At 54.6% G+C, this 24692-nt stretch overlaps 1 protein-coding gene across 1 annotated transcript in view; it reads left to right on the top strand.

The window, feature by feature from the left end:
* Positions 1-476: 476 nt before the first annotated feature.
* Positions 477-24692, top strand: part of Mn1 (MN1 proto-oncogene, transcriptional regulator) — a 39334-nt gene continuing 15118 nt past the window's right edge. Inside the window, 1 exon segment of the mRNA NM_001191928.2 lies at positions 477-5078. Coding sequence (NP_001178857.1) covers positions 1334-5078 — 3745 coding nt within the window. The 5' untranslated portion in view covers positions 477-1333.

Raw genomic sequence — 24692 nt, 5'->3', positions numbered from 1 at the left:
GATCACCTCGTGAACTTGCCAGGGCCGCTCCCTGGGGCGCCGCCCCGGGCTGCAGCACAGGCGACACTTAGCGACTTTCCCTGGTGCGTCCCGGGGCTCTGCCAGGCTACCCCATTGTCTGTGCGCCCCGCACAGCTCACCGCCCACCTCCCCGCCCCCTGCCCACCGGGCAGGTCGTGCTAGCTCCGGTTGGGGGTGGGGAGTTGGGAACAGCGTGAATGGGAAGGGGACGGACAAAGCCTGGCTCCCGCCGTCGTCCATGGCTCGCGCCCTCCCCAGCCCGGGGCACCCGGGGCGCACCCCCAACGCCGTAGCGCGGGACCCGGAGTAGCGCGGGTCGGTGGCCCGGCCTGCGCAGCCAGGACCCGGGACCACCTTAAGAGCGAGCCCCGCCCCCGGGCCCGCTCGGGAGGCGCTGATTGGTGCAGAGGTAATGGCTGGAATGGATTGCTGAAACGCAAAACTTGTTGCTGCTTCTCCCGGCGCCGGCAAGAGGCAGACGCGGAGCGGGAGCCCGGACCTCGCAGCGCCTCGCCCGCCCCGCGCGCCCTGCTTGCCCGCGCGGCCCCTTCCCGGCTCCGAGGGGACCCGTGGAGCGCGGAGGCGGGAACCACAGCTTAGGAGCCGCCGGCCCCACGCCTCCCCTCCCGCGCGCGCCCCGAGACTCCCGCGAACTCGCGCAGCGACCGGCGGTCGAGCCCGAGCCGCGGAGCCGCGCGTCTCCCGCAGCCTGCGTTCCCGCTCCAGCGCCCGCATCTCCTGCTGCGGGGCCATCACCGGCGATGAGGAGCGGAGCAGCCCGTCTTCCGAGCCGCTGAAGCTTTCGCCGCCGATCGCCCTCGGCCGACCGGAGGTGCGGGAGCCGGCGCGGCCCGGGCGCGGAGACTCGGGGCAGGGGAAGGACCAAGGGGCTCCCCTACGGCCCCAACCACCGCACCGCGGACTCCAGAAGGTGATCATTCCGCTCTCCCGCCCCCTTCCCTCCCCCCTACCTAACTTTTTGTCTCAGCTCCTCGGCCTCCAGGTCACCTCTCCGCATACCCAGCCGCGGCCGTGCCATCCGCCCGGGGCATGGGCCCCCCGACAAGGCTCCAGGAGGCGCCGCGGCCTCGCAAGACGTGAGAGGCCCGCTTGGGTCGACTCTGAGGTTCCGGAGAGCAGCGGAGAGAGCTCCTAGCCAGCGCCCGCGCGCTCGGCCGGGCGGCAGTGAGCGCTGCGCCCCGCGGTGCAGAACCCGGAGCTCCGGAGCCGCGGCTGAGGCGAGTAGCTGGCCGGAGGCGCGCGGCGGAGCAGGCTGTCATGCCCTATTGATCCCCCCGCCCCCCCGCCAAGTATGTTTGGGCTGGACCAATTCGAGCCCCAGATCAACAGCCGGCACGCTGGTCAGGGCGAGGGGAACTTTAACGAAGCCGGACTGAGTATGAACGCTCACTTTAAGGCCCCTGCTTTCCACGCCGGGCCTCCTCCTGGCCCCGTGGACCCTGCAATAAGCGCTCTGGGCGAACCCCCGATCTTGGGTTTGAATATGGAGCCATACGGCTTCCATGCGCGCGGTCACTCCGAGCTGCACGCAGGGGGGTTGCAGGCACAGCCTGTGCACGGCTTCTTCGGTGGTCAGCAGCCTCACCACAGCCATCCTGGAGGCCATCACCCGCACCAGCATCACCCACACTTTGGGGGCAACTTCGGTGGTCCGGACCCAGGTGCCTCATGTCTGCACGGGGGCCGGCTGCTTGGCTATGGAGGTGCAGCGAGCGGCCTCGGCAGCCAGCCTCCCTTCGCAGAGAGTTACGAGCACATGGCGGAGAGCCAGGGGCCGGAGGGCTTCGGCCCGCAGCGGCCAGGAAACCTCCCGGACTTCCACAGTTCGGGCACTTCGGGCCACGCTGTGCCTGCCCCGTGCCTGCCGCTGGACCAGAGCCCTAACCGGGCTGCCTCTTTCCATGGCCTGTCCGCCTCTAGCGGCTCGGATTCTCACAGCTTGGAACCCCGGAGGGTGACGAACCAAGGAGCCGTAGATTCGCTGGAATACAATTACCCGAGCGAGCCGCCCTCAGGACATTTTGACATGTTTTCACCCTCTGACTCTGAAGGGCAGCTGCCACATTATGCTGCGGGTCGCCAGGTTCCCGGGGGCGCTTTCCCGGGTGCTTCAGCCATGCCCAGAGCCTCAGGCATGGTGGGTTTGTCCAAAATGCACGGTCAGCCACCGCAGCCACCACCACCCCAGCAGCAACCGCAGCACGGAGTGTTCTTCGAGAGGTTTGGCGGGGCCCGGAAGATGCCTGTGGGTCTGGAGCCTGCAGTGGGCTCCAGGCACCCGCTAATGCAGCCTCCCCAGCAGGCCCCACCACCCCCGCAGCAGCAGCCCCAGCAGCAGCAGCCACCGCCACCACCTGGGCTTCTGGTCCGACAGAATTCTTGCCCTCCTGCGCTCCCGCGGCCCCAGCAGGGTGAGGCTGGCACACCCAGTGGCGGCCTGCAGGACGGGGGCCCCATGCTGCCCAGCCAACACGCGCAGTTTGAGTACCCTATCCATCGGCTAGAGAACCGGAGCATGCACCCATATTCTGAACCTGTTTTCAGCATGCAGCATCCCCCTCCTCAACAGGCACCCAACCAGAGGCTGCAGCATTTCGATGCGCCCCCCTACATGAACGTGGCCAAGAGGCCGCGTTTTGACTTTCCGGGCAGCACAGGCGTGGACCGCTGCGCCTCGTGGAATGGCAGCATGCACAACGGCACTCTGGACAACCAACTCTCTCCCTCCGCCTACCCAGGCCTCCCAGGCGAGTTCACGCCGCCTGTGCCGGACAGTTTTCCTTCAGGACCGCCCTTGCAGCACCCGGGGCCGGACCACCAGTCCCTGCAGCAGCAACAGCAACAACAGCAGCAGCAGCAGCAGCAGCAACAGCAGCAGCAGCAGCAGCAGCAGCAGCAACAACAGCAGCAGCAGCAGCAGCAACGCCAGAACGCGGCCCTCATGATTAAACAGATGGCGTCCCGGAACCAGCACCAACGGTTGCGACAGCCCAATCTGGCCCAGCTAGGCCACCCTGGGGACGTGGGCCAGGGCGGCCTTGTCCACGGAGGTTCCGTGAGCGGCTTGGCCCAGACGAACTTTGAGCGCGAAGGCGGCAGCACAGGTGCGGGGCGCCTGGGTGGCTTTGAGCAGCAGGCGCCCCACCTGGCGCAGGAGAGCGCGTGGTTCCCGGGTCCACACCCTCCGGGAGACCTGCTGCCCCGGAGGATGGGCAGCGCGGGGTTGCCGGCTGACTGCGGCCCGCACGACCCTGGTCTGGCGCCTCCCCCTGCTCCAGGTGGTTCAGGGGTGCTATTCCGAGGCTCTCTGCAGGAGCCTCTGAGGATGCCTGGGGAAGGCCACGTGCCCGCACTGGCCTCGCCTGGGCTGCAGTTTGGGAGCAGCTTGGCTGGCCTAGGCCAGTTGCAGTCGCCCGGGGCCGGTGTGGGACTGCCCAACGCTCCGTCGGAGCGACGGCCTCCGCCTCCGGACTTCCCCGCGCCAGCTCTCGGGGGCCAGCCTGGCTTTCCCTTTGGCTCAGGCAGCCGGCAGGCCACGCCGCACAGCGCTCCAGGCGTGAATTCGCCCCCGAGCGCGGGCGCGGGCAGCGGCAGTTCCGGTGCTGCTGGGGGCGCTTACCCACCACAGCCGGATTTCCAATCCAGCCAGCGCAACTCGGCCAGTAAACTGGGCGCGCTGTCCTTGGGGTCTTTCAACAAGCCCAGCTCTAAGGACAACCTGTTTGGCCAGAGCTGCCTGGCTGCGCTCTCCACTGCTTGCCAGAACATGATCGCCAGCCTGGGTGCTCCTAACCTCAACGTGACTTTCAACAAGAAGAACCCACCCGAGGGGAAGAGGAAACTGAGCCAGAATGAGCCCGACAGCGCGGTTGCAGCCGGTAACCCGGGCTCGGATTACTTCCCCGGAGGGACTACTCCTGGGGCCCCTGGACCCGGAGGCCCTTCCGGGACCAGTGGTGGTGGCTCCAAAGCCTCAGGACCGCCCAACCCTCCCATTCAGGGGGACAGCACCAGTCTTTCTCCCAATTACACCCTGGAATCAACATCGGGTAGCGATGGCAAGCCTGTCCCTGGGGGTAGTGGCCGGGGAAGGGGACGCAGAAAACGGGACAGTGGTCATGTGAGCCCCGGGACCTTTTTCGACAAATACTCCGCAGCTCCTGACAGTGGGGGCGCACCAGGGGTGAGCCCGGGGCAGCAGCAGGCTCCTGGTTCAGCCGCTGGGGGAAGCTCAGTAAACGAAGCCCGAGGGCCCACACCCCATGAGAAGGCCCTCACATCACCATCGTGGGGAAAGGGAGCCGAGTTGCTCCTTGGGGACCAGCCGGACCTCATGGCGTCCCTGGACAGCACCGCCAAATCAGATGGTAGTTCCCCACACGTGGGTGAGTTCGCCTCTGATGAGGTGAGCACAAGTTATGCGAATGAGGACGAAGTGTCCTCTAGTTCTGACAACACTACAGCCCTGGCCAAAGCCAGCCGAAGTCCCCTGGTGACCAGCTCACCCAAACTCCCTCCTCGAGGAGTGGGTGCTGGGGAACACACACCGAAGGCTTCTGCCCTGGGCCTGGGCATCCTGTCTACCTCTACCTCGACCCCTGACAGCTATGGTGGGGGCGTGGGCACCGGACATCCCGGCACACCAGGCCTGGAACAGGTCCGGACCCCAACGAGCAGCAGCGGTGCGCCGCCTCCTGACGAGATTCATCCCCTGGAGATCCTCCAAGCCCAGATCCAGCTGCAGAGACAGCAATTTAGCATCTCGGAGGACCAACCCCTGGGGCTCAAGGGTAGCAAAAAAACCGAGTGTGCTGTAGGGGCCTCTGGGGCACAGAATGGTGACAGCGAGCTGGGTAGCTGCTGCTCAGAAGCAGTCAAGAGCGCCATGAGCACCATCGACCTGGACTCCCTGATGGCAGAACACAGCACTACCTGGTACATGCCGCCTGACAAGGCCCTGGTGGATGGTGGAGACGATGACAAGACGCTGGCGCCCTGGGAGAAGGCCAAGTCCCAGAACCCCAACAACAAAGAAGGTATATGTATATGTATGTATATGTTTTCTGGTGCCAGCCCTAGCCTAGGCTGGCCTTCTTCATCTTCACTCGGACTCGGGCACTCTCTGGTTGCACCCTATTGGGCTGTCAGGTAGATTTTGTCTTTCCTGGTGGCAAGAGCTTAGATTCCCCTTTGGAGAATTGTCTATAGTTAATGCATTCTGCCTCCCGATTTTTCTGAGTTTTTCAGGGTTCAGGCCTTGGAGAAGCTGGGCCCCTCCCATTTCACACTAAGACCCTTGCTGCTCTCAGCATTCTACTCTTCTGCTTAAGTGTTTGGGGCCCCTCTCTGGCAGGACACCTGGAAGGCCGCAGGGCTGCCACCCCACGTCCTCCTTAGCCTTCCGCTGGAGTTGGCTTAGGTGGTAATACTTTTGCAAAGTCCCCGCCCTGGTGTGGGCAGCGTCACTTCGGAGGTCAGGCCTCATTGGATATTTGTTTTCAGAGGATAGCTCTTTGGGCGTTTAAGTTGGAGAGTTTCAAGGGAAAAGCGAAACACCTGAGGACCTGGCAGGGTTCTAGGCAAATCACCACAGTCTCAGGTGTATCTGCTTGACAGTGGGTGACAAGGCTGGGCTGGGTTCTTCCTGGCAGCAATCACAGCACTCCTTCAAGACGTCATTTGTGTTTGGGGTTATGACTATGTATTCCTAAGGCACAAAGGACCTTCGTTTGTCAATATCTCACTTGGTGTTGGTGACAGATGTCCAGTCCCATGTCTCATTTGCATTCAGAACACCCCTTCCCCTCCAGGCCTGAAGGCCTTTAAGGTGGTAGGGACGGCAGTTGAACAGCTTTTAAATCTAGAGATGAATAGGCTGTAGTTAAGTTTACGCTTTTTTATTTTAATGGGGGCTTTCTTTTTCCTTTACAAAAAACATAATTAGTAGCTTTTTAAAAATTGGCAACATTGTTTTTTTTTCTTTCTCCTGTCCTTACTTTGTTTCTAAATCCTAGTTAGCTTCTTCAGGTTCTGCTGGACAGAATAATACCGTGGTGTCCGTGGCCCCGCTGTCTTTGAAAAAAAATACACCCTTGCTCACTTCTCTCCTCTTCCGTTTTCTGCTCCATCAGTTTTCAGTCTACTGTGTCTTAAGTACATCCTTGGGAGGGTAGGTTTTAAGAAAATAGGATAGTCCCTTTTAGGGAAAAGGGAGGCAGGAGTTTGGGTGATTTGGAACTCTGTCTGGGTCGTCTTCCTTTGGTTTCTGGTTCTTGAGTGTGGCCTGGCTGCTTTTCTCTTTGTTCCTCCCTACTGCCCAGCCTGGGATGCCCAGACTCGTGCTCTCATTCGAAGCCGTGTGTTTAGCATGCACGGCAGACACCAAACCCCACATCAGCATTCCACAGACTGCTCCAGGCAAGGACAGAAATTGGTTAGTTTGGGACCCTCAGCTCCCCCACCTCCTCTGGCTCTTAAAATGGAATTGGACAGGGTATACCGCCACCCCCTTATTTTCTTGTATATAACATCTCGATCTAGCACAATCGATAGTCAGTTAGCACAGAACTCAGCCCTGACACTTCTCCTAGCCCAGCCTGCTACCCCCCCACCCCCAGTAATTAAGAACACGTTGGCCAAAATGGGGCGAGAAAAAGTTTTCAAAAATTAGAGAATTAATAAAGAAAACCAGTTGGTATTTCTCCTTCCAGTTCTTTCGAAGGTCTTTAGTAGGTGGAGAAGTGTTGGAGGTTTTAATGAGATTTTTTTTTTTAAATGTAGCTTCATGCCTCATTCTCAAAGGGAGAGAGGTGCGGGCTGCAAGCTCTGAAATGTCCTTATAGACATTTTTTTTTTTTTTAGCTCGTTTCAGTGTCCCAAGAACATACGTTTATGGAAGCACGTGCCAGTAGCTTTTGGGTTGATTCTCCATGTAAACCAGAGCAAAGTCCTCCCGTGTGAGAAGCCAGAGACTTCCTTGGTACCTAAAGGGCTGGCTGCTTCCCAAACTTGGTGGGGGGGGGGACAACGACACCCCTGTGTCTCCTTTGTTTCCCGTTCTGATGTAGGAAGGATAGAACCCTAGGTAGCTCTTGGAAGTGAGGTTTTTGAATGCTGCTACTTGGACAGCAAGCTGGGGCTTAGTAAAGTCCCTCAGACTCTGTCTCCCTTACTGGTAGTAAACAAGAATGGTTAAACTTTTCATTACAATAAGATAACACCCCACAGTTCCACCTGTACAGGTTGCATAAATAAACATACAGGGCTTTCCATCAGCCTCTGAGAACCCTAGCAGAAAACCAGCGAGGAGAACCACTTTGAAATAAGTCAGGGTTGGGAGGGGGGGGAAATAGTATAAGAAAGGAAAAAAAAGGTCTGTTTCTTAAAAGTCCCGCAGCCCCATTAGCTGGAATGGGGATACCCAGAGGTCCAATGGGCCCCCACCTTCCGGCTCAGAAAACACTTCTCTCCGCCACTCTCCCAGGCAAAGGCCATTCCTGTAATGATATTTTATTTTGTCTCGCTGTAAAACATGCCAGTACTAATGTGATTAAATATTAACTCGGTTTCTGAAATTCCCTGCTCGTTTTACAAAGCGATCTGTGCTGGAGATGTCGCAGAGACATCACAAATACCGAGAGGTGCCCTGCTAGTTCTCTGGGCTGGATATAGATGGTCCCTGGGAGGGGAACACACCGGACTGCTCCACTGCGGTTCTTTAAAAGTCTAGACCAGGAGGTCATGTGGTGACGAAGCCAGTGAGCATCTCTGGATGACTCGGCCCTTACTTCTCTGCCAATGGGACAAATAACTTTCCATAAGGAAACTCTATGCCTGTGCGCGAGGCTTCTTCCCCAGAGTCGGAATAGGTGAAAGGGTAGAGTGAGCCAACCTGATGTTGAGGTGATTCGGGACTCTGTGACGTCAGCAAGGTCAACATGGGTTTCAGATAGTTAGTCAGACCTCTACCTATGTGGAATATTGTAGATTTGGGGGGGGGGGATTTCAAGACTCTAAGGAAGGAAAACTGATAGGAGATAGGCCGTGGGTATTGACGTGGAAAATCCGTTTTCCCCCCTCCCCTTGCTCCACATGATTTTCAAGGCCGGGAATTATCCTTGCTCCGAACTGAGTCTGTTCCCACCGAACTTCCTTCTTTCTGCTGGCAGCTCCGTACATTAAACCCTGCGCACAGTGAGGCTGGAGATGCCTCTGCGTGCATTTTGCGCCCAAACCTTGCCCTGTCCCCCACTCCTTTGGAAGTTGTGTGTTTTTACAGAGACCCCGGAGACATATTTTGGAATTTCATGCTTCTCTGTGTTCCCCTAGGAACACAGGCAGGGCCGAGAAATACTAGGCAGGCGGGAATGGAGCTCTGTATTTCGTTGTACGTAGGGTGGACTTGAGGACGGGAGATTTAACCCTGGCTCAGACCTGGCTGGTGGGACTGCTTGTCCAACCCTCCTGCACCAGAGACAGAATTTCAAAGTCTCATTCGGACTTTCCCTGGGAAAGTAAGCCGGCACTAAATTGCCTTTCCTCGGAAGCATCACCCAACAGTTTGTACGCCTTCATGCGACCTCTGTGCCTCAGGAAGATGGACCCCAAGCTCCTCAGGTGCTGATCAAGGGTACTGTAAATTGATAGGGGCCCACTTTGTGCAGCCGGTGCTCCGGCTGCCCACTCCCTGGCTAGCAGAGGGCATTTAACTACTGTTCTTCTACGCTTGTTTAATATTTCATGGCTGTAATAAACCTGTCTTCCTTGCCCGCCTCCCAACATAAAGCCCCAAGTAGCACACATCTGCAATTATACATTTCTACTAAATATTAATAAAGGACATCAGCTTTTTAAGGGGCCAACGCTCAGAAGAGTTGGACTTGCCATAGACTCTTGCTCCTGCATTTTTCCGTTATATTTTTTTAACTTGATTTTTTTTACTTTTATTTATTTTTTTTTTATTTTAAGTACCAGCATGTTCCAACAGGCGCCATTTACTTATAGTTACGTACAACCTGGGCTGATCGAAAGGCATTCCTCACGATGGCTTTCTCTCATATAAATTCATTTAGATTGCTGGCGAGGCCCCTTCAGACCGGAAGTGAGAGGCTGTTGAAATGCGCTCCTGTTTTATTGAGAGGGCTCTAGGAAAGGCGCGTGGGTGGCTTAATCTCATTTCTCTTTCTAGCAATGAAATTCTATGATTCCTGATATGATTTTGTTTGCCTGACAGAGGTATTTAAATTTCTGCAAAGAATCTTAATAGGTCCTGAGAATACAGCTGCCCCCGTCAACATTCTACCCGATCCGCTCTCCTGATATAAAATATGCGTCTTTAATAAGCAGAGCCAGGTGAATGAGAGGGCTGAAAATCTCCTCTGGGTGGAAAGGGATCAGGGACTCTTCAACACCGTGGAATCCGGCAAATCACTAGTGGCCCGTTTCTCTCCACTCAAGTGACAATAACATTGGATTGCATTCCTTGCCCAGGGAGCAATCTGCTTTGCCAAAACCATTTAGGAGAAATAGTCAGGAATACTGTATTTACCTCTGTTTGGCTAATTTTAGAGATGAAAAGCCTGCAGATTTGTATAATGGGATCAAATGTCTGGGGAATGTGTGGGGACGGGCAGGCAACAGGAGGGACCGCCAACTCCTCCCTTGCCCAAGGGTCCTCAGCTAGCATGTTTTCCTGTAACCAGCAAGCCTGTTTGGCTAATTCTCTGTTTGTTCTTTGCCCAGGAGGAGCTGGCATAGCCCGGCTTCCTCACCTTTAGACAGGGTCTGTCTGGTGAAGGAGGGTTTGTTAGGATGTATCTTTGGTAGATAGATTTGAGTGTGGGATTTGATTGCTTGTGGCAGACATGTTGATAGATCCCTCGGTGTGTGATGGAGTGGCATTTGGAGTTCCCTGGCCTCCTCAAATACACCGAGGCCAGAATAAATAGTCTGGGGGCTTGCTGGAGAGAGCATAGCCCAAGCAGGATTCAAATCCTCTGTCAGGTCTTGGGATGAATAGCCAAGGAAAGTCCTGGGCCGCTTCTCCCCACACAGAGATGTATGCGTGTGGCTAAGTGTGCCTTTCACCCTCAGATCTGTGCTTTCTTGTCTGCTGTCCCAGAAGTGAGCTAATCTACGTCTCACAGGCCGTAGACAGGTTCTGATTCCGTAGCGGGATGGACTGGACATAAATGCCCAACCGTCTGTGTTGAAGGTCCTAATGACAAAGCCCCTGGCCTTTTGGGCTGCTGGCCTGCAGTGGCTTCCGACTGCAGTACCTCGGCAGTAGGCACAGCCACTGTTTGCTGGGTTTTGTGTGTGACCCTGTGGTGTGGCAATGTCTTCCCAGCTAAGTTCAGCCAGGTCTGGGTTTCCTGTGAGGGGAGAAACCTTTGGGTCGGCGATCCCCCACCCCCAAATGTGGGCACTGGACACTGCTGGCTGTTTATGGAAATTCCACTCTTTTATTGTAGTTCTTTGGTGCCAATGATGTGGCACCAAATGACGCCGGGATTTCAAATTAGTCATGGCTCAGCCTTCAGGGACCCTCTGTGTCCAAAGGCACAGCCCTTCACGTCCCCAATGCCCAGCTGTTTGGGAGACTGCAAAGCCCAGAATGGGGCGCCAAGCTCAAGCAACTGCTGAGATCCTGGCACATCTGTCAGGATGGGTTGCCAGCCCAAGGTGGCCGGCATCTCCTGCCGTCTTCCGAGCGCCTGCATGCAATATCCAGTCTCATGTGGGGGCAACTGCATGCCAGTCCAGTTTGGGGACAACCGGTTGCTCTGTTGGGTGTGAGGGTAACGAGGTCCTGCGGGTGTGGCCTCTTGAGGGCCCAGACTCTACAGGGATGTGGCCAGAAGTAGGGAGTTGAGTTTACTTTTCTTGTATGAGGAGCAGGTTTGAAAGCCATCTTTTTTTTTTTTTTTTTTTTTTTTTTTTTTTTTTTGAGGGTATAGTGACCAGAGGGAGCTAAGGCCTGCTCTGTTTTCTTGCCTGTATTTTAATCAGCCGGCTTGAGGTTTGGGAGGCCAGTGGAAAGTCTGCCATAGTGTTTGCCCTACAGGGGTCCCAGGTCCAAGAGGCACCACCTAAGTCTTGCAGTTCTCTGGTCATTTCAGCTTGGACCCATCAACCTCCAGAGTGGGGCTTGGACCTAGCCACAGTGTTCAGGGCCGAAGAAGCTGGGTGGTCTGCGTTATGCCCGTTCCCTCGAGAAGCTAGATCAGAAAGAACTTTATAGCAATTGCCTGTGAATCTTTCCACGATTTATATACCATCGAAGGGACCCAAATGCCCTTTAAACAGAAGGCAGTTGAGGTCTTAGCACATTCCTATTCGATCGCTAGCTCTTTCTGAATGTCCCAGAAGAGACATCTTATATGAAATGAACTGCTCTGAAGAAGGAGGGTAAAAACACCCAGTCAGTTTAGGCCAGTGCAGACCGCATCTTTGGCAGCAGAAACCGACTCTTTGACAGTTTTGCCCTCACGGAGGTTCACCACGTCTACCCTGCCATGCTCCCTCTAGTTTGTGGATAAGCTGTGTGGCTAGAAATCTCCCGTCTTTCTTTTTCATTTTTGACCTCTCTGTGGAGAGTTCTGGTCTCTTCACAGAACCCTCACCCCTAGGATTCAGATGGCCGTCAACCATTGGTTTTTGGGTTTGTAGTCTAATCTACCTAGGCTGACGCTTGCTCTGGGTGAGCTAAACTGGGTTGGAAAAGCATGCTGGGGACAAGTCGCCTTTGAGGGTCTTTGGAAAACTCGCTGCTTTAAAGACACGTGGAGAACTGTACTCCAGAACCTCTCCCAAGCCCCCTCAGAGAGCCGATGCCCCGGGGGAACTGTAAACCGACTCTGAGGGACTCCTGAACCTCATGTCCTTTCTTTCTTCCTGCAACTGGCCTGTGGCAACTTAGTATTTTGAGCTCCAAGATTTAAAACTACTTTCTCTTCCGAGGTGCTGATAGGAATCTTTGGACCCTAAAGTACGGGAAAGGCATTTTCCTGGGGCTGACAGGATGCTCTGGCTTTTCTGATGCCTTGGTTTTCACATGAAGTCAGTGGGACCACGAGTCTGTTGTGAAGTTGGGAACCCTAGCATGCTTTGTCTAGCTTTCCTGGTGTGTCTGGGCGTTCCTGGAACGTGAGGTGATAATTAATGAATTCCTCCATGCGTGTGTTCATTTGGTGCCCCCTCCCCCCAACACACACACACACACACACACACACACACACACACACACACACACACACACACGAGTTCTCCAGTCATTCAGGGCACAGGGCATAGAACCTTTCCCAGTTACCATGACAATTGGATCTTCGAACGCAGCATTGTTAAATGATTGACAGTGGCCACCAGGAAAAAGATACTCGTGAAGATCTCTTAGATCCAAGCGGGTGGGTGAGGCTGCAGAGAGCCCCCAATCAGCCTTGGGAGGAAGTTAGCGCCTAGGCCGAGAATCTGTTAGAAGTTGGTGGGTTCTCTCCTGTTTGAAACTCTTAACTGCTTTAAGGTTGTGGGTACTCTATTCTCCTTCTCAGGAGCCAGAAAAGCGGGGGGTGGGGGTGGCAGACAGATAGACAGATACAGACAGAGACACACAGACAGAGACACAGAGACAGACAGGGACATACATATGCATACATACACACAGAGACAGAGAGAGAGGAGAGAGAGACAGAGACAGAGACACAGACAGAGAGAGACAGAGAGAGACAGACAGGGACACACACACACATACACACACAGAGAGAGACAGAGAGAGACAGAGACAGACAGACAGAGAGACAGAGACAGAGAGAGAGAGAGAGAGGGAGAGAGAGGGAGGAGACAGACAGGGACACACACACACACACACACACACAGAAAGAGACAGACAGAGAGACAGAGAGACAGAGAGACAGAGAGCAAGCACACACATGAGAGAGCACTAGCTAGCTTTTCCAGACTGGGGTACAGCATATTTTCTTACAGTAGGAGGAGTGGGTGCCCCAGAGATGATGGACAGGCTGGAGTGCCCCCTAAGAGTACAGTGTTATTTACTGCATCTCAAGATTTAGGTATGGAAAATAACTTCTAACAGTGGGAGTCATTTCCACCTCCCGCACGGGAGGCAAGGGTGTGGAAATTGCTCGGAGACTGACGTACCCATCACAAATGACAGAGCTGAACTTTCCCCCACAGGGCCTTGGATGTGGAGGGACACAGATATGGAAGCTCTTGCTTGGAAGGTCTGTTTGCAGTCAGGAATCATTTTTGTGTGGTTCTCGGCCCTGGGTGGCTTGAGCCACAGAAATATCCTTCCAGAGACGTCCTACAGATGCAGTGAGATTAGAGAGTGTGCTGGGGTCGGTCAGTAAGCCAGGGACAATGGGATGGGGAGTGTCCTTTCCCCTGGAGACCTGTGGGCTGGCCTTACCTTCCTCAGTCCCTGAGGCAGGCCCGTCACAACTCCCACTGGCCTCCTACTCAGGAGATATTTTTATCCTTTTTCTGAATGAAAGAGGTGAGGCGAGAGGGAACTCAAGTCAGTGACAGATTTAGCAGAAGGGAGATTTCCTGACTTGGGGTCAGCAGGTATAGGAAGAAGCCTAGGCAAGGGACTTATGCCTGGCCTTTAAGGGACCAGAAACCCTCACACCCCCGTGAAAGGCCTGGTTGGTTGAAACAGGTCATCTCTTTTCACTTCTGCAGCCGACTACTGCATAGCTCGCTAGTGGCTGAGAGAGGTCAGGATTTGGCTTGTTTTTGAAGAAGGAGTGATTGTCTGATCCTTATGTTCCAACCAGTTCTAAATGATCCAGGCTCTGGACTCCCCCTCTCCCGTGTGTGTGTGTGTGTGTGTGTGTGTGTGTGTGTGTACGCGTGCGTGCGCATGTACAAATGCTTATGCATGTGTGTCCTTCTGAGCTAAGGCTTCAGAACTCTTACTAGGAAACGAAAAGATAATTTTCACTCCTCGAAGCTCAAAGTTTTGGCCCCATTCAGTGTGAGGTAGAAGCTCACTGATCTCGGTATGATCGGGTTTCGCTGAATTGGCTATCCTGCGGGGCCTCTGGGAGGAGGGCCGGTGAAGTTCCTTGTGTATTTCAGTATTTGGCTCAGTTTAGTTATTAAGCATTTATTTTGTGTTCGATTTGTGAGCACATGTGAGGTTAGAAGTATCTGTACACGCACACAAGCACATGCATGCATTAGTGAAGGGGTCCAGACATTGGTTACAGAAGAATATCCCCACGCCGCCATCCCTTCATAGGCCAGGAAGAGGGGACAGTGCCTTCAGCTGTACTCTCTGGGAGAGAAGGAAGTTATTCAGCTGTTCCTACTACTCAGGGCCTTGGGGGCAGGCATAGAACGTGGCCTCTTCTGATGCCCCCATCCCTGGACTCTGGGAGGTTCCTGAGCATTAAGTCCCGATAGCCTGGGAAGCGAGTGGTATGACCCCAAGCCTGAGGCATCTCAAAGTGATTTGAGGCACACCCTGTTCACCTCTTGCCTTGGTGAGTGGTAGGAATGGCGGTGTGTGGGCCTCTGTGCATGTGTGTAACTTCAGAAGTGTGTGGGTGCATTTCCAAAGAAGGAAGGGAAACCATGCGGGGGTCTCGTAAGCCGGAAGAAGAAAGGAGATGGCAGACTGACCCAGAGCCTTTCTGAGCATAGTCTCCATGGGATGGTGGTGGGCTCTTCAACCACTGCCCCTCTTTATGTGGGCTCCTTATACGTGCCTGTCTCTAAGATGGTGTTTGAAAACCCCATATTCTGAAACTACTACCACCTTAAAGCTAGATTGGTGAAGACAATTCTTGAGGAAACATCTTCCTGAGAGCCCCTGGGTTCCCCCCTTTGCTTTGACTCTCATGTTTTCCTCTAAGGCCTCATCTTTGCACAGCCAGACCCAGGCTGGGTGTTTTTGGCGCTGCACCAACCTTCGGTGAACTTCGGGCTCCGAGGAGACGGGCGTTTGGAAGGATGAGAACACAATTTCTTTTTTATGTGGGTCTGTTAAACTCTAATGGACATTGGTGTCTGGCTTTAAATTTGGAGAGGGTCTTTATCTAACCCTTAAAACCGGAGCCATTTCCTGTAATGACAAAGCCCATCTCCCTTGTTTGGGGTACTTTGGTAGGGTGGAGGCATACCAGTTACCTTTCTGAACTGTGATTATGACATTTTGAGCTCCTGGTTGGTAGTAAGAATTTATGGGCCAGGTCGTGCCAGAAGATGGCAGCCAGAGGCGTGGTAGTGAGGGAGCCTCACGCCCAGCCTCTGCCACAGCCTTGCTTCTCTTTAATGAATTAATTTAGCTCCCCATACTTGGTATTCAGTAGTTATTCTGGGAATCCAAAGGAGAAAGCTTGGAGATTAAAAAAAAAAAAGGCACTTTGAGAAAAAAAGAGAAAAGCACCACTTTTGAAGTTTGAGCCCACTTGACATGAAATACTGTGGGGACAGACACCGAAGCCAGAGGTGGCCCCGCTTCACTTCTCCTGTAGCGAGCTTTCCGTTGCTCTGAGTAGCAGGGTTCAGAGTGGCCGGGAACCTCTGCGTGGCATCAGGTGCTCCTGTTTGCACACCCTAGCCTCCCGCAGCTAGAGAAACGAGGTTCAGTGGGAAACAGCGGCCTTGCTATCTTGCTGTTTGCTCCGTGTTTAAAAATAGTTTGTTTTGATGTTCTGAATTCCATCCTATCCTTATTTGCTTGTTTGACAGAGACATGTGCACCGTCGTGCCATAATGCCTGGGTCGCACACGGGCAGGGTTGGTTAGATGGTTGGAACCACACAACCAAAACTCAACGGGGGATTCGGCGTGGCAGCTGGCGAGAGGAACATTTGCTTTTGGTTTAACTAGCTCCTCTCTTCCTTGGCGCTCTCTCCTCCACTCAGCAATATTTTGTTTCTTTTTTTTAAAAAAGGGATCCGGGCCCTTTCGCTGAGTCCCCCCTCTGAATAGCATTTGAGGGGTTACAGTAAATTGAGGGCGATCTCAGCTCTCGGCCTGGGTGTCCCGGCACTAATGGTTAGCAGGGCCTATTACAAGAAGCAAAATACATTGTAAATGGCTTATGCAGAAAAACCATTTAGATAAAAATGCAATTTTCCCTTCTGCATGTAGTACTAAGAATTAATAGCATATTCCTTCTAAATGGGTATTTTCATATTATATTTTCCCCCTAATGAAATTCTTTTCCCAAACAGGAACAAGTTTCATTTGAACTTGGGGGTAGAATGGATGGATGTGTTTGGTAGCTGGCAGAGGCAGCCTGCACCCCAGCTCTCCTTGCTGCCAGCCCTTGGCCGCAGGGGAGTCCGGGGACTGACCATGCATGTGTAGGCTGAGACAGGCAGAGGGTTGCATCTGCCCCGTGTGTGTTTCCTTCCTTTTTCTTGTTGTAGGCTTGGGGTGTTTTTGATGCATTGAGCAATTAGCCCCTGGGCCCTGGCCCTTCCCTTGAAAGTGACCTCACCTCTCCAGCGTGAGGAGTTCCCATGATTCTCTCTGATTGTGTCTGCCTGCCTGCAGGCCAGCTTCTTTCTGGGTGACAGCTGGGGAAGGGCCTGCTTTGTCCTGGGTACGCAGCAAGGGGCTGCAGTGGGGGCCAGGTCCAGCAATGTCTGCCTGAATGTTCTGGGCCGGAGATCAGGTACAGGCAAGACAACAGCTCACAGTGAAAGTGTTTTGCGCTTGTCTCAGCTTCCCTGGGAAAGTGTTTTACAGCGGAAAGTGTTTTGCACTTGTCTGGGCTTCCCTGGGATTGGCTGATGGGCTTGCCTCACTCAGGTGATCAGGGCGGGAGATGTCGCTGCTTCTGGAGACCAGGACAGAACCCCAGAACACAGCTCTGTGTTGTCTCCAGGCGTGAAGCAGGGTTAAAGCAAATGTTCTAAGATGGGAGAAACATAGCACTTGCTTATCTTTAATGGTCCTGTCCTAAGACATTTCCCGGCTGGGAGAACTGCTCAGAGAGGTCAGGCAACTCAGAGAAGATCACACAGCATAGCTTCTGGTGAGCCTGCCTGAGGCCTTTTCTTTATCACTGGGGGCCAGGTTCTCATTCAGCTAAGTTTTTGTAAGGACCAAAGCCAGATTTCAAACCAGAAATTTCCAAACCTTTCTAGACTGCCCCAGGATGCACATCACCCAGGAGCATTCAGTCCATGCTGTGCTCATCCTCACAGATGGATCTGGATTCTGGGTAGGCCTCGATGGACCCTCATCCCTCCCGAGGAGAGACTGTGCCTCAGGCCCTGCTCTCCAGCCTTTCTGAGCTGTGTGGTGTCTGACATCCTCTTCCTCACTCGCCGACTGGCATCTCTGTGTATGGAGAAGGTAGCAGGTGTTGGGTAACGTCGCAGGAGGAGAAGCTCCAAAGCCAGACCTGGGTTCACACCCCAGCGGTTCTCCTTCCTACCCTGTGCCCTTGGGTGCTTCACTCAGACTCTGTGTTTCTATTGAGGCTGATAATAATTCTACCTCGGTGAGCTGGCACGCGGGTGCCCTGAGCACAGGTCCAGTCTTTTATCGACAGCCTGCTTTGCCGGTTTCTACTCATGAGACCTTCAGAGCTGCAAGAAATACACCAAGCATCACTTTCACTGTTCGTCCGATCCAAGGGTTGGGGAAACCGAGGCACGTCGCAGTGTCACGGGGATGGGGTACGTGATCCTTGCAACAATAATTTCGCCTCACCATCAGGCTGGAGGGTGGGAGACAAGCTATGTTCAGACCCTCTTGTTTGAGCCTGTTGGACAGACCTCATGCAGGCATCGGTGGAGACGCTGTCAGGCGCTGTCAAGCACTGTTGGTCGCCAGCAGCTGGATGCACGGAGGTGTTTTTCTTCCTCCTGACAGCAATACCCGGCTGGGAAGCGGTCCCTGGTGTGCATAACGGTCACCCTCCCCCCCCGTTGGAGGAATTCATGAGTTACCCCCGACCCTAGCCTCCCAGTTCTGGGCAAGGAGCCAGAGCCAGCCATAAACAGTCTGGGAGCTGACAGTACACCCGCAAAACCCCAGTGTCTAGCACCTCAGGTGGGGCCTCGGCAACCTACAGAACGGGGCTGAACAGGGAGAGTGATCTGGGGGCAGAGTGTTGACAGTCTGAAGCCTCTCTCTGCTGCTGTAGGGTGTAAGGAACAGGGAGGCCTCTGTCGAATGCCCCCTGTGCCGTGCAACCTGGGGCAGGAACTCCACCTCCCTGATCATTGGTTCCTTCCCTTTGTAGACAGGTAGAATCCTGTGATCTTCTCAAGGGTGAGTGTTGGCTGAGGAGAGGAGAGGTGGCAGGAGCTTGGGGTACTGAATTTGGAGGGAAGGGATGGCTCTCTACCTTCAACACAGTTATGAACTTCAGTGTTCATGGCTCCCAACTGGGCTGTGGTAGCTTCAGGGAGATGCCCCCCCGGGTGAATTTTGGTAGTGTCTAGATACACTCTAAGTCCAACTCCTCCTGGAGTCTACTGGATAGAGGCCTGGCAGGCTTTTAAATGATCCACCATGTGTGAGGTGTGGCCCCTTTCCCCAATAGCAACAACAATAATAATAATAACAACCCATCCAGCAATGCACATCAGTAGTGGCCAGGAAGCCATGGAGCCCCAGGGCAGCAAAGTGTCCTGGGTTCAGGATAAACCTCAGATCATTCAACAGGTGTACCCCAAGCCCTCACCATGCAGTGGGGGGCACAGGGAGCCACAGGGGCTGCCTCGCTCTGGTGCAGTCTGCCTTTTAAGGAAGGAGACAGGCCACAGACAGCAAAAACAGTCTCAGGATGGACCAGGCTGGAAATGAGGAGGGACGTGCACAGTGTATATAGCTTGGGCTACAGGGAGGTCTGCAGGAGATGGAGACACAAGCTGAGTTCTAGATGGTGAGAAAGAGTGGACCGTGGCATTCTGGGATATCAAGTCAAAGCTACGGATGCCCATGGTATAAACACTGTAGCTGATGCATCACTCACAGGCTTTCGGGCTCTGTCACACGGACTCCCGCATCTTGAAGCCAGCCATGTCCAACAGTGGAGGCTCAAGGGTAGCCTAGTCTAGAGGGTTTGGAGACACGGTTGGGGCAGCCATATTTCATTGTGGGTATGGTGGGAGCTGGGGAGGTTTTGGATTCCGGAAGGTGAATAGATTTCCAGTTAATCTTGGCTGGCTTATTGAAGGGATGTCCCTGTCACCTTGGGAGGGGGGAGCTGGGGCACCCGGAGAGTCTGTTGTTCTCTCCAGGGGCAAGGTTGGATTTGCGTGCTGCTCCGGGGCGCCTGCCTCCTCTGTTGAGTCCCTCAGCCATTGCTCTTGAGGCCCACAGATGTCACCAGCAGGAAGGCACAGGCTCCACCTGGGTGACTCCCCTGGCCTCCACCTTCCAGAAGCTTCTCCCTTTTGCTTCCCTCCTAGCTCTGTGTGTGGCAAAGGAATGTGAACCTGGAGCCTAAACCTCAGTCTACAAGTGGGGAAATCAAGGCTCATCGGTAGGTTGCGCGGCTCCCAAGGTCATCCATCTTGGAGGGATGGCGTGCAGACTCACGCCCGCTCTTCTGAGTCATGCTTAGGTGAGGGCACAGGGGCGTGTATTTCCCTACCATGTACAGGAGGCAAAACTGCTCTCCCACACTCCCTGGCTTTCCAGAGTACAGTTTTTGCTGAGTGTTCCCCATAGGCAACAGGGCTGGGCCTAGAGCCCTGGGCATCAGTGTCATTCTGGGGTGTGGCTGGGGAGAAGACAGCCTTATCTCTTTGGGCCTCTGGGATCTAAGACACAGATCCTGGCCGCTCCTAATGAGTGGGGAGCCTTTTGTGTGTACAGGGGTCACAGGGCCACCCTGGCATGGCTGCTTCCCGTTGGCTTCAGGTGGGCCCAGTGCCTGTCACAGATAATACTGAGCACAGCAGCACCCTGCTGTCTTTGACTCCTGAAGCTAAGAACTGGGAACTAGGGCAGAGACCAAGATCATTCAACCATGGCCGGGAGGAAATCTCCATTTTGGCCTGTTCACCTCTCCTTTCCCTTCACATCTGTGATACGCCACTTCCCACCTTCAGTTTCTTAACGTCTTCAGGACCAGGATGACTGGCCCAGCTCCTCCTGGACTCTACTGGATTTCTCACACAGCTGTTACAGGCCTTCACTGATAGGTAGAATCACAGACTTGCAGGAGGGGGGTGAGGGATGCTGCAGGGGGTGGGGTGGGGGAGAGCCAGTGTCTGTGCACCACGATCTTTGGCAGGACCCAAGGAGAGATTGGTCTGTAGTTTGGGGTTTCGATGATCCCAGGGGCTGCGGTGTGGGGTTTCCTAGGGTGGCTGTGTGTTTTCCAGTGCAAGCCAGTATAAAAATGCATCTGTTGAGGCATGAACATCGGTGGTTTTTTTTAATTAATTTTTTTTGCTCTCTTATTACTTGTGTATGTGTGTATACACATTTCACACTGTATGGGAGGACCGTGGAGGCCGGAGGACAACCTGTAGAGGTTGGTTCTCCCCTTCTACTTTATGTCCTGGGGATTGAACCCAGGTCATCAGGCTTGACAGCAAGTGGCCCTACCCACTGGGCCATTTTGCCGGCCCAAATCCACTCGTTTTAAACCCTCTGTTTGATGCAGCTGCTTCTTCGATCTCTGCCTGTGTGGGCTTTGGAAAACCTGCCCCTTGCTAATTCGAGGAAACTGTTGTAGAAGGTCCCTGGGAGGCTGCTAAAAACATCTCACAGACATCGCCTGCGTGCGGGCGTGGGCAGTAAATACACAAGCTGGACGGCTCTTTGTCACGGGCCCATCCTTGTTGCTTGTCACCCACCTTGGTCACCAAGGCAGGATGGGGAAGACACCCCGGAGGTCTTCCCTCTTCTGACACACAGCCCAGGCTTGCCTCAAATTCATACTCTCAAGGCCGGGACTCAGCTGACCAGGTATGGTTGCTGCCTCCTGGACCCCCCACATTTCTCTCTCTCTCTCTACCAGCATGCTCTTCCCCCACAACCCCAATGAATCTGTGCCCCGGGTAGCTGGACCTGTGTCATTTTGACTGTTATGGTGGCTTGGAAGAGACCAGAGCTGTGCAGGAGCCTAGAGCTGTGCAGTGTCAAGAAAGAACAGCCTGAGCCCGGTGATGCACAGCCTAGGGACTGAAGTCCCCCCACCTTCCTCTAGGCTAGTGGTTCTCAACCTGCGGGGTAGTGAGCCCTTTGGGGGACCAAGTGACCTTTTCCACAGGGGTTTCATATTAGATATCCTGCCTATCAGATGCTTATATTATGATTCATAACAATTCGTAACGGTAGCAAAATCACAGTTATGAATCAGCAACAGAAATAATTTTATGGCTGGGGGGTCACTGCAACAGGAGGAAACACTGTTAAAGGGTCAGAGTCGCTCTAGGCGCTGTCCTCTGCCTGCCCTGGTGCGGCTGGCCAGCCTCCCGCCTCCTTAGGCGTCCCCATGCATTCCCAGACTTCCCTGTGCATCCTCTTGGTTTTTATTCCCACTTAACAGGGTCAGGTTAAAAATCTGTGTGACCAGCCCTAGAAATCACATTGGATAAATTCATCACCATCTTTGTCTCCCACTAGAGGTGGCCTTAAGCCTGAGCACCCGCAGCGTGGGACAGCTAAGTTTTTTGCCCTCACAGAGCCACTCCTGCCCGGGAAGATACGGGCCAAAGACCCTGTCAAGGTTAATTGGTTCAAAGCATGCCACCCCCAGCTGCTTGGGGGGAGGTAATGGAGTTCTGCGGGAGGAAAGCCAGAGCTTGGCTTCTTTCTGCGCCCCTCTTCCCTTCTACACAAGTGTCTGTCTCCTTTGTGATGCTTTCTCTCCCCTTTCAAACAGAATGCTAGGGTGGAGCTTGCAGGAGCTAGCCTTGGCTGCTCTGGGTGTGCCAGGAGAGAGCTCTGCCCTGCCCGGGACTCTGGGACAGCCGAGTATCTATCCTTTGACACTGATCTGAACATGAGCTGTGGGAATGGCGGCTCGCCTTAGCGGAAGGCTCCTGTGAGCACGATGGCAGCCACCATTCGGATGTGGTCATGTAGTGCAGGCTAGACCTTAGTCACTGCTTCAAACCGGCAGGCTCAGCCAGGCTCAGGTGATGGACATCACTCCTCACTGCAGGCTATTTTGTGTCTGGACTCACAGGAAGGGAAACTTAGGTCTGGCAGGCGGTGCTGGGCTCAGCTGCCCAGCAGCAGACAGGGAGGGTAGAGCTGGGTGCAGCTTCCCCAGGTCTCAGTCCTCAAACCTCTCTGCACACCCTGCCCCACAGCCACGCCACAAGCCACACCCACCACACCCCTGCAGGCCCCATCCCTGCAGCCACATCCTGCCTGTGTGCCCCCAATACCCCACGGCCACGCCCTCGCATATACACCCCACCCCACAGCCACGCCCCCATATGCCACCCCTCACGCCTTGCATACTACGCCCCCACAGCCCCACCCCACAGCCACGCCCTCATAAGCCATACCCCTGTAAGCCACTCTCAAAAGAGAGGGCTTGACTCAAGTGGAGTCCTAGCTAATCTGTAGTCACCCAGTGGAGCTGTGGGCACACAGTGGGGTGGCAGGCACATGGTGGGGCTGAATACTGACCTTGGCTAGCCTAGGGTAACACAAAGCTCTGGCCCATAGACATTACTCCGGGGAAATCGGAGGTGGGTGGTGGTTTTCCAGAAGAGAGCTGCCAGGGTGACTGGCCTGTCTGTAATGATGCGTGCTGCCTCCAGACCTCAGTTTCCCCATCTGAGCACTGGGAAGAAGGTCGTGTCAGGTCTCAGAGGAAGAAGGCCTAGTAGGGTTAGCCCATTGTGGGTACCCGAAGGTTGCTTCCCATCTCCAGCTTGGACGATGAGTCTGTCCCACGTGATTTCTGGTCCTCTCTTTTTCTCCCCCTTGTTCTGCCCCCACGTGATTTCCGGTCCACCCCCACGTGATTTCTGGTCCTCTCTTTTTCTGCCCCTGGTTTCTGGTTCTGCCCCCAACGTGATTTCCAATCCTTCCCACGTGGTTTCCGGCCCCCCATGTGCTTTCCAAACTCCTTCCTATGTAATTTCCCGGTCCATTCTTCCCCTCCACGTTGTTTCTAGTCCTCCCTCCCTCCTCACTTGCTCAGCTGTTCCCTGGGATGAGCGAGTGATCCCCCAGGCCTCCGGGATCAGCATCCCCTTTTTTTCCAGCTTCTGCCATGGAGCGTCCGCAGGGGCAGGAGGGGTCTGCGGCTTAGGCAGGGCGGCCATATTTGGAGGCTCATTTGGGCTCCATCATGGCATAAGGCCTCAGGGACAGGCTGGGAAAGCTAGGCCTTCCTCGGTTTCGTGAACTGGGCCCAGAGTAGGCAGGAAGTCCCAGACTACGAGATACAGACCTGGTGATGATGATGGTGGTGATGACGGTGGTAATGACGATGGTAGTGGTAGTGATGGTAATGATGATGAGGGCGATGACAGTGGTGATGGTGATAGTGAGTGAGACATTTGCAATTACTACTTCTGACATCATCACCACAAACATTACTGTCATCACCGTCATTATCACACTCTTCATCATCATCACCATTATCACCACCACCACCCTCAGCCCCTGCATCTCCAAGGCTCTGCTGAGTGATTTCACAGGCGAGGCCCTGAGGTTCCTTGTCTTCGGAGGGATAGCCTAGTCTGGCTTTAGCTCAGTAGGTAGCCCAGGCTGTTCTCCGCCCTCTTGCCACGGCTGTGGTCGCTTGTGGTTCTGGGGATTAGTAACATCACACGCTGGGCACCACATGTTAACTGAGATGGACTGTCATGGCCGCCTGTACTGGCAGGGGGCTGAACCCTGAGCTGTGTGGTGACCTTGGGGGTGTCTGGTGACCCTGAAGGTGTCCCTGTGACCCAGAGGGTATCCTGTGACCCCGAAACTCCACCATGGGAAGAGGGTCTTCCTGTCAGGAGGTGGTGGTGGCTCTTTGTAGGAAAGACACTTGTCACGAGCTAGCCCTCGGCCGACTGGGATGGATCTGGCAGGTTATCCTGGCCCCATGGCCCTCATGGGACAGCCTGGCCTCATGGCCCCCATGGGACAGCCTAGCCTGGCCTGGCTGGTTATAAAGGTCTGGCTGGGTGGCGTCTCATTTGTGAGTCTCATGTAGAGAAGTCAGGGCCTTTGGTGCGGGGGCAGGAAGGGGGGTAACCTTGCTCACAGAGACTCTGGGCTTGCATGCAGGAAGGGGTAACCTCGGGACACCCTGACTCTGTCCTCTAGACCGTTTGCTGCAGACACTTCCTATGCAGAGTTCTTGCTGACCCTGCAGGGTGCACCAGGTGTGTGGGAGGGAACACAGTGCCTATTGCCCCTTCTCCCTGCTCCCTCTCCCACCCCTCTCCCTGCTCTCGCCGACTTCCTTCCATCCAGACATGCTGTCCTGTCCGAGGTCAACTTAAATATCACTCAGATCCCCGAGACCCCTGTGAGCCTGGGGGAGCACCTGACTGTGAGCCTGGGGGAGCACAGTAGGCTCTCTGGAAGTTCTGTGTCTTCAACCTCCAGCAGTCTTCTGCAAGTTCCTAGTCGCATTACCTGGAGACCCAGAGCAGTGCAGAGCTTCCTCACTGTGGGGCTTTGTTGGGAACTGGCAAATTACAAGACCTACTGTGTGCAATACTGGAGCCAGC

The sequence above is a fragment of the Rattus norvegicus genome, chromosome 12, assembly GCF_021556685.1.
Source record: "Rattus norvegicus strain SHRSP/BbbUtx chromosome 12, alternate assembly SHRSP_T2T, whole genome shotgun sequence".
Classification (NCBI taxonomy): Eukaryota; Metazoa; Chordata; class Mammalia; order Rodentia; family Muridae; genus Rattus; species Rattus norvegicus.
The sequence above is the reverse complement of the archived record's forward strand: the minus strand, read 5'-3'. Positions and strand labels throughout refer to the sequence as shown.